This window comes from Denticeps clupeoides, unplaced genomic scaffold, assembly GCF_900700375.1.
Source record: "Denticeps clupeoides unplaced genomic scaffold, fDenClu1.1, whole genome shotgun sequence".
Classification (NCBI taxonomy): Eukaryota; Metazoa; Chordata; class Actinopteri; order Clupeiformes; family Denticipitidae; genus Denticeps; species Denticeps clupeoides.
Window position 1 is genome coordinate 428838 of NW_021630004.1, and position 9785 is coordinate 438622.

At 47.5% G+C, this 9785-nt stretch overlaps 2 protein-coding genes across 2 annotated transcripts; both read right to left on the reverse strand.

The window, feature by feature from the left end:
- Nucleotides 1–1106: 1106 nt before the first annotated feature.
- Nucleotides 1107–8489, reverse strand: LOC114780064 (forkhead box protein K2-like). Its single transcript, XM_028967586.1, has 9 exons — nucleotides 8051–8489; nucleotides 7743–7937; nucleotides 7231–7369; nucleotides 7016–7162; nucleotides 5083–5276; nucleotides 4849–5012; nucleotides 4566–4775; nucleotides 4320–4484; nucleotides 1107–2097 (listed from the first exon to the last, which is right to left on the reverse strand). The coding sequence occupies exons 1-9, from the start codon at nucleotides 8338–8340 to the stop codon at nucleotides 1949–1951; spliced, it is 1653 nt and encodes a 550-aa protein (XP_028823419.1). The 5' UTR covers nucleotides 8341–8489; the 3' UTR covers nucleotides 1107–1948.
- Nucleotides 5286–6993, reverse strand: LOC114780065 (uncharacterized). Its single transcript, XM_028967587.1, has 2 exons — nucleotides 6533–6993; nucleotides 5286–6312 (listed from the first exon to the last, which is right to left on the reverse strand). The coding sequence occupies exons 1-2, from the start codon at nucleotides 6769–6771 to the stop codon at nucleotides 5460–5462; spliced, it is 1092 nt and encodes a 363-aa protein (XP_028823420.1). The 5' UTR covers nucleotides 6772–6993; the 3' UTR covers nucleotides 5286–5459.
- Nucleotides 8490–9785: the final 1296 nt, after the last annotated feature.

Below are 9785 nucleotides of genomic sequence, written 5' to 3' on the forward strand. Positions count from 1 at the left end.
AAGGATATGAGCCAGTAAGACAGTATTTCTTGTGCTGAATAATGTGAGTTAGGGAAGGGAAAATACGTGACCAAATGTTCCGATGTCCCAGACATTTGTTTTAAGCTGTTGAGTCAATTCGAGACTATCACCATCCCACACTCACTGATTGATTGATCTTTTTATCTCTGCGTCCGGCTTTACACAAGACTGCAAACAAACCTACTCGGTGACTTATGTCTGAAAAAGGTGTGGTGCGTTAACTACTGTACCAAGCAGACCAAAGAGGACCGCTTCAGCCCCGAGCCACAGTCACCAGAAAAAAGGATTTTTTAACTGTCTAAACCCCTTTTCACATCAAATAAATGCATTTATTAAAAACAATGTCAGTTCACTGATTTTTATGCAGAAATATGAACACGGTCAAATCGCTCAACAGTGAGATCAAACACAACGCCTCTACAGCAACAGCAAGCTCAGTTTTCACAATGAGGGTCGAAAGATGACTTTCATTCTGAAATGTAAAAGCCTGGACTCGTTTTGTTTGTTGACTCCGCAGTAATAAATCTGCTCATCAATGATTACACGTCTACCATGACGTAGTAAACATTGCAGTGATTTAGACCAGTAGTTCCCAGCATAAGGGTCCACGACTCTCCAAGGGATGGCGCTAGAGATTGTAGAAGATCTGCACACTTTCATCTGTGCTTATATTTGTGAACATTAAATATATAAATCCCAATAACACATCCAATAGGATCAACAAAACTGTATAATTCAATAGGCTATATACAGTAGACTATAGTGTAAAAACAAAAATCTACCAAACCAACCGTTTAGTTTTTGCAAATAAAAGTGTAATTAATCACTATATTCTTTTCATGTGGGTTGGGGAGTGCTTCGATGAAAAAGGTTGGAAGCTATTCGAGTGACAATGTGGCTCCCTAAAAGACACAATTTAAAGACAAAAAGGGAAACGGACACAAATAATATATACTATACAGTTGGAACTGGATTTATTTATTGTTTAAAAAAAAAAAAAAAAAAAAGCAGCTGAAGAACCTTATTTTCTTCATGAACATTTGAACAGTTTAAAATAAACCAGGCAAAATTTCTGCCAATGTCAACGTAATGATTACACATACAGCAAACAATAAGGGGGAATATAAAGGAATGTTAACTGCAGCGCTGTCTTCACGCAGCTAGGACTTTTGATCACACACAAATGGAAATTTACAGGTCTTGTTTTAAAAAAAAAAAAATCTCTTTTTAATTCTACCAATCAATAAGAAGAAGAAAAAAAAAAAAAAATCAAGAGTAAAAAAACCTCAAACTTGACTGGACTCCAGCTGAGAGATCCAGCTTTGTGGAACACACAGCAATTTAATGTGCTATTGCCTTATGCCTTTGTATATCTGTAACTGGCTTTATGGGTGTGTAACTACACGTGCGTACACACAGATCAGGGCTGAGGACCTGAATTAGTAAAAAACACTCAGGTCAGCTGTAATGTGGGTTAAAATGTCTAGCTGCCACTTTCTCTAACAGAACACCCACAGACTGCAGTGCTAGTTCCCGGGTTCAGGATGATCATATGAGTGGTGATTATAAGAGTTGCTATCTGACCAGACTTCAGAAGACCAGGTTTGCTTTATTCTGCTGTTGTGAAGAGTTCCATGTTTTAAAAAAAAAGAGGTAAGTAAATGAACTGCTCCTTTACTCCTTGCATAGTGGTGGTTAACATGAGCAGACAACTGCCTGTTTGAGCCAGTATTATGCACTTTAAGTACTATAATTCAGTAAACCTTCCCATACCGAATCTTCTTCAGACTGCTCGTTTTGATTCATTATTGGTTCTCAGTACACAGATCTTAAAAATCTTCTTTTGGTAATGGTCTGGCAAATCGCACCAAACCGTTACCAAAAGAAAGTTAGGTGGGAGGAGTTCACGAGGTGAAAAGAACAACCTTCAGTCCCTGTCTGCCATGGCTGCAGTTTCTTCCACACTTTTGACCTTTTTGGGATCTGGATGCTCAGGTGGGTCTGATGTTCGCTTGGTGGGCAGCAATGTTGAAGCTGAGGCATGGGTTGCCAGAATGTTGAGGGGTTTCACCACAGCTGAGAGAAGAAAATCACAAAATTCAGACTGAGCAGGCTTTGAACTGATGAATCTTTGACATGCATCACAAATAATTAAAGAAATAAATACACCGCGTTTCCCAGTTTTCAATATATTATTATATAAATTGCACTTGGATGCCTGTGGGCTGTGGTGGCCAGTGGGTGAGGAAGGTTGCCAGTTCTGCTCCCCGGGCGCCTGTCATGGCTGCCCACTGCTCACCAAGGGTGATGGTTAAAAGCAGAGGACACATTTCACCGTGTGCACCATGTGCTGTGCTGCAGTGTTTCACAATGACAATCACTTCAGTGAATCAGAACATGCTAGTTAAGGGCAATATGCCCTAAAAACATAATCTCAATATTTCTTGAAACTTTGAAAGAGAGCTGAAAGGACTGATCAGGGAGGGAAAAGGCAGAGGATGGAGAACCATCTTCACCACAACAATGTGAGCGAAGTATGGAGAGGCCTTAGAACCATCTCAGGCCACAAAGATCAGAACTCTCTGCCTGTGGGGGATGTGAGGTGGGCAAATGAACTGAATCACTTCTTTAACAGGTTTGATTCTTCAACATCATCTGCAGACACCTCCACCCTCACTGCTCTGACATCCCACCTGATGAAGACCCTGGAGCGGCTGGTCCTGGCTCAGCTTCAGCCCCTGGTGAGCTCATCACTGGACCCACTTCAGTTTGCCTACCATTTACATTTACAGCATTTACCAGACGTCCTTATCCAGAGCGACTTACAGTCAGTAGTTACAGGGACAGTCCCCCCCTGGAGACACTCAGGGTTAAGTGTCCTGCTCAGGGACACGATGGTAGTAAGTGGGGTTTGAACCTGCGTCTTCTGGTTCATAGGCAAGTGTGTTACCCACTAGGAGACATCTCCTCCTACACTGTTCCCTCCCTCGCCTGGAGAATGCTAGGAGCACGGTGAGAATCATGTTCTTTGGTTTCTCCAGTGCCTTCAACACCATCCTTCCCACAATCCTGAGGGACATGCTGTGTGGACCACAGGAGTGGACCATCACCTCACAACGTGGATCCTGGACTACCTCACCAACCGACCACAGTATGTGAGGACTCAGGGCTGTGTGTTGGACAGGGGGGTCTGCAGTGCGGGATCCCCCCAGGAAACGGTTCTGCCATGGTTCTTTTACCATCTATACTGCGGACGTCACCTACAACTCCAACTGCTTCCCACAGAAGTTCTCTGATGACTCACAAATGGGGACAAGGAGTACAGTACAGACACTTTGTGGACTGGTGCCAGCAGAACTACCTCCAGATCAACACTGGAAAGACCAAGGAGATGGTGGTAGACCTCCGTAGGCAAAAACATCCTCCACTGCAACCAATGAACATCCAGGGCATGAACATTAAGGCTGTGGAGAGCTACAAGTACCTTGGCGTTCATCTGAACAATAAACTGGACTAACAACTCTCATGCCCTCTACAGGAAAGAACAGATACGCTGTACCTACTGTGGGGGCTCAGGTCTTTTAGGGTGAAGGGCACACTCTTGAAGACCTTTTATGACTCTGTGGTGGCCTTAGCCATATTTTATGGTCTAATATATATATATGCAGCACAACACACGGTGCACACAGTGAAATGTGTCCTCTGCATTTAACCCATCACCCTGAGTGAGCAGTGGGCAGCCATGACAAACAAGATATGCACTTTATATGAATGTTGTCAAGAAAATGTATATTTCGATAGCCATTAGCATTGGTACTTCAATTCCAGTTTTGCATCTGCTGGTTCATGGCCAGCAAACTATACAAACTTTCACCAACTGGGGCAAAATATGCATTCAGATTTATTTGAGGGTTGCATGTGGCAGAATGTAAGAAATGATGTTCTACAGCACCAGCCAACCAGTTGGGTTAAGCCCACAGTGTTGTAGTGATTGTGTTGTGACATTTTTTTCTTATATGGCCCATAATCACATACAGTACGTCTCAATGTGCTTTGAGAGGCCCTACAGTGGACACCCCCCACACTTGACCCTTCTGCACACAAGGAAAAAGAAAGGAAAAACAGAGAGGGTAGAGTGAGCCTGCCAGTGGTGTCAGTGCAGGCTTTGTTTCATTACGTTGGTCTGACATGATGGGGTTAAATGTGCTGGAAGCTAGTTGGCCCATAAAAAGCCATAAATTAGCTGCATTGTTGAAAAGTAGCGGCGTATTGTCCAGAATGGACATCTGGGGACTCACCTGAGTGGGCTGTGCTGACAGGCACTGTATGAGTGCCATTCTGGGAGATTGTCCTGACTGGCAGTTGGTGCTGGCCCAGGAAGGTAACGGTCTGGGAGTTCTGAATAATGCATCTGGCTCCATCTACAACTGCATTTGACAGGGCAAGTATGGGCTCTCCTTTCCCTGAAGAACAAAGACGAACGTTCTAAGAGCGAGTAGGCCACGTAAAATAAAGCATTATTTTCCAACGTGTGGTTAAATCACCTTTGGCCTCTGAATGAGCTTCTGTCCTGGACAAGGTTTGAGCATCAGCAGTAATATTGGCCATGCTGCCTACAGCCAGAGCAGGAATCTGCTGCACCACATGCAGCGTCTGAACCACGGGGGCGGGGGCCGGACTAGCCGCCACGGTGTAGCTGACTGGCTGAAGCGTGTGAGGTAGCTGCCGCTGGACCGCTATGAGAACCGGCTGGCCTGAGAGACATGAGAATAGAACGTGCATAATATAACGGAAAAAGCATTATGAAACATGGGACCTGCCACGTACCAGTGAGGTTTTTTCCAAAGTGCGCTTCTTGAATAACAGCTAGTTTGGGCTGGACAGCGGGGGGAGGCTCTGGTGAGCCCTCTCGAGATAAGCTGTCGGGGGTCTGTACCCCACTAGAGGTAGCAGAGAGCAGACCCGTGTGGCTGGGCGAGGCGGGCGCACTCCTGGAAAAAGGACAGGACAGTTCCACCAGAAAAGCTCACGTACCAACTGTAATAAAGAAAAAACAGTCACCTAGAAGCAAGCGAGCCAAGCGGGGTTCTGAAGCAGGGTACCCCACGGGGTCTGCGCTTACGGAAGGCCTGCTCAGTGAGTTTGCCCTCAGAGGATGGGTCTATCCTCCAGAAGGAGCCCTTTCCTGGTTCCTCTTGAGATCTGGGCACTTTAATAAAGTAGCGGTTCAGAGACAGATTGTGACGGATTGAGTTCTGCAACAGAAAGTTAGCAACAGGACAGCGTTAGGACACGATTACATGCTTCCAATCAAGCTGTGTGCGCAACCACAAAAACTGCTCTTCTAATATATTACTACAACAGACGAATCACTCTAATAAATCCCAGCTTCAACGGCCCTGTCAAATTCACCAGGCAAATTCATCAAGGCAACTACTTCATAAAAATGGCTTCTGGTTGGCATCCTGGTGCCAAGTGCTGGACGTGAAGAGGACGAGCTGCAGGACATGAAGCAGGAGGATCCGGTGCTGGACATGTGAAGAGGACAAGCTGCAGGACATGAAGCAGGAGGATCCGGTGATGCGCACGGTGCAGTGCTGGACACATGAAGAGGAGGACAAGCTGCAGGACATGAAGCAGGAGGATCTGGTGCTGGACACATGAAGAGGAGGACAAGCTGCAGGACATGAAGCAGGAGGATCCGGTGCTGGACACGTGAAGTGGAGGACGAGCTGCAGGACATGAAGCAGGAGGATCCGGTGCTGGACACGTGAAGAGGAGGACGAGCTGCAGGACATGAAGCAGGAGGATCCGGTGCTGGACATGTGAAGAGGAGGACGAGCTGCAGGACATGAAGCAGGAGGATCCGGTGCTGGACACATGAAGAGGAGGACAAGCTGCAGGACATGAAGCAGGAGGATCCGGTGCTGGACACATGAAGAGGAGGACAAGCTGCAGGACATGAAGCAGGAGGATCCGGTGCTGGACACGTGAAGAGGAGGACGAGCTGCAGGACATGAAGCAGGAGGATCCGGTGCTGGACACGTGAAGAGGAGGACGAGCTGCAGGACATGAAGCAGGAGGATCCGGTGCTGGACACGTGAAGAGGAGGACGAGCTGCAGGACATGAAGCAGGAGGATCCGGTGCTGGACACGTGAAGAGGAGGACGAGCTGCAGGACATGAAGCAGGAGGATCCGGTGCTGGACACATGAAGAGGAGGACAAGCTGCAGGACATGAAGCAGGAGGATCCGGTGCTGGACATGTGAAGAGGAGGACGAGCTGCAGGACATGAAGCAGGAGGATCCGGTGCTGGACACATGAAGAGGAGGACGAGCTGCAGGACATGAAGCAGGAGGATCCGGTGCTGGACATGTGAAGAGGAGGACGAGCTGCAGGACATGAAGCAGGAGGATCCGGTGCTGGACACATGAAGAGGAGGACAAGCTGCAGGACATGAAGCAGGAGGATCCGGTGCTGGACATGTGAAGAGGAGGACGAGCTGCAGGACATGAAGCAGGAGGATCTGGTGCTGGACATGTGACCCGCAACGTTGACCGCGTCTCGCATGACTGATTTGTGATTTGAGCGAGTGAGACGGTTGGCAGGGTTGGAAGCCATGACAGTCGTGGGATCCGTTATGTCTCGTACGTAGAGCGAATGTGGTTGGACGAGCTTGGAAGCTTTGGTGTCGATTGACGCCCAGAGGATGAACTTGTAGTGTGTGTTTTGTCCCCAGGTGATGGACATGTTGCTGTATCTATAGCTAACGGACGTAGTCTTGACAAACACGCATCAACTGTAGTGTATGTAGGCAAGTATACTTTATAAAAATTCCTTTGTAAAACATGTTTAGGGTGTTAGACGATAAAATGATGTTGTGCAAATTTGCACTATGGTTTCAAAATTGAAAGGATTTGTATGAGAAAATAAACCAATCCAGAGCCTGTAACTGGGCGGAGCTATAGGGTGTGAGTGTAAGGTGCTCTCGCACCTGCCAGCCCTTGTCTGCGGTCCTGTAGTAGGGGTAGTTCTTGGTGATGTGGGTGTAGATCCCGTTCAGCGTGAGCTGTTTGTCAGGTGCCGCTGTAACTGCCTGCACAATCAGCTGTGCATACGAGTACAGCGGCTTGGAGTCATCCTGGACAGAGGAAAATATTACACAATACATGTCAATAATTCTGTGTGAAGTGTATGTAAGGGTATTACCTTAGGACTGTCCCCTCCAGAGGCATCCTTGTCATTTTCAGACTGGGAGTTGTATCCAACGAGGTCAGTGGTGAGGCCACGCCCCATTCTGCTGCTTAAACCAACCCCTCGCGGGCTGGATGGACAGGAGTTGGCAGCACTAAAAAGAAAAAGAGAGAATTCATTTAAAATTATATCTATTAGCCCCATTTTCACATCAAACACACCAAAAGAAAAAGAACCCTTAAACAAAGTCCAACCCACAAGGCTTCACAACCGTCCCCACTCACTATCAGGCCATTAAGAACCACCCAAACCCAATCCTCCATGCTGCACTAAACTACATTTACAGGGACAGTCCCCCCTGGAGACACTGCTCAGGGACACGATGGTAGTAAGTGGGGCTTGAACCTGGCTCCATCTACTAAGATTATTACACAGAGGCATTGTGATACACAGCAGCACAGTAGACACAGTGAAATGTGTCCTCTGTATTTAACCACCACCCTTGGTGACAGTGGGAGCGGCCACACCTGAGGGTCCCAGTGGGCGATGGCAACGGGCTCATGAGGTGTGACATGTTGTCCGGAATGTTGATGGTCAGCGGGGATATCTGGGGCTGGAAGGGCTTCACCGGCGACTCGGGGGCAGTCCAGGGCACCTTCTCATCAGCGTACAAGGCGGTGAAAGTGATCTTTATGTTAGTGCTGGGGAAGCGGAAGGTGCATCTGTTGAAAAGGAGAGACGAATCCGTTATTGATTATGGTCAGATATTTACAATTATTACAGTGGTTGCATATATCCATCATTTCCTGATTTTTGCTGAATGAAAGGGCCTCACACTCGGGGCAGCTGCAGCGGCGGAGCCCCGCGTCTCTGGAACACCCCGTCCACGAACACCCCGTTCTTCCCGAGGCAGCGGAGGTAGAAGCCCCCGCCGCCGCCGCCGCCGCCGCCGCCGGCCTCGTCCTTGCCCGCCGTGAATATCTCCAGATGTCGCCTGGAAATGAAGCTGGTGTGGCCCATGCTCACGTCCACGGAGCCGTGGGACGAGTTCCGGCCGATGGTCACCGAGCGCTTCCTCACCAGGTACTCGAACTCCCGGCCCTCCAGCCTGGCGACCGCCGCCATCTTACCGGCCTTTATTCCCGGTTTATGGCGATATGTCGGCGGGAACGCTTTCCAATCCCTTTACAATCCCCCGCACCAAGCCAGGGCCATGGGCACGAACCCGCCCGCCGCCGCCGCCGCCGCCGCACCGAGAGGAAGACGTGAACCGGGACCTCCTGAACACGCCAAAGGGGCGGGATCCCCGTTACTGACGGCCCGAGCGGCCAATCAGCTTTCGATGCAGCCCAGCGATGAAGAGGATGGAGCAGAGCGAAGAAAACGAGCAGTCGAACACGAGGTCGAAGTAGTGGAGATTCAATCAGATCATTTCGAGATAATAAAATATCAGGTCATTCTGGCCTCTGGGCATCAAGAACTGGCTTAGCATGTGGGGCAGTGGTGACCTAGCAGTTAAAGAAGCCGCCCCATAATCAGACGGTTGTCGGTTCGAATCCCCATCCGCCAAAGGTGCCACCGTCCCCACACGCTGCTCCCCGATGCTCACCAAGGGAGATGGTTAAATGCAGAGGACACATGTTGTTGTGTCACCGTGTGCTGTGGTGGTAATAGCCTAGCGGGTAACACACTCGCCTATGAACCAGAAGACCCGGGTTTGAATCCCACTTATTACCATTGTGTCCCTGAGCAAGACAGGGACTGTCCCTGTAACTACTGATTGTAAGTCGCTCTGGATAAGGGCGTCTGATAAGTGTGTGCTGGAGTTAAATGGTTACACTAGATTTATAAATGTATTTCTTCTTTTCTTGTGTCTTTTATTTTCTTATTTTCTAAAGACTTTTATTTTGTTTACCTGTATTCTGATGTGGGTAAGGGAATTATAATGATAATCCGGGTGTTTGTTTAATTGTAGAATGTTAAAATGTGTTAATGTTTCTGGTTATGTTAAATATGTTTCTGTATTTTTGTTTGTTCAATTTATGATTATTATAAAAAGTTATGTGGGTTCTAAAACTTTGATCACCCCCCGAAAAGTGGTTGGATGCGGCCGTGCCCTTGGGTTAGTGGGTTGGAGACCCGGTTTAGTTCTCTTAGACACATGGCATGAGCTGTGAGAGGTGCGTGGGGTTTGTGTGCAAAAAGTGATTTTTTCTTCTATTTTAATTTATGTACATATTTGTGAATATTTTTTTATGTTCTGTTATTACTGTATATTGTAGAGAGAGGTGCAGAGAGACGCGGTTTGTGACGCGATATTCTGACCTTGCTTTTGTACAAGTATGCAGTATTTTAAATTGTAAATACTTTATGTTATTGTTCGTTCTCTTGGACACATGGCATGAGCTGTGAGAGAGAGAGGTGCAGAGAGACGCGATTTGTGACGCGATATTCTGACCTTGCTTTTGTACAAGTATGCGGTATTATATATTGTAAATACTTTATGTTAATGTTTAGTTAATGTTTAATATTTAATGTGGGTCGGGATGGGCAGTTTTTGAAGAAACTTG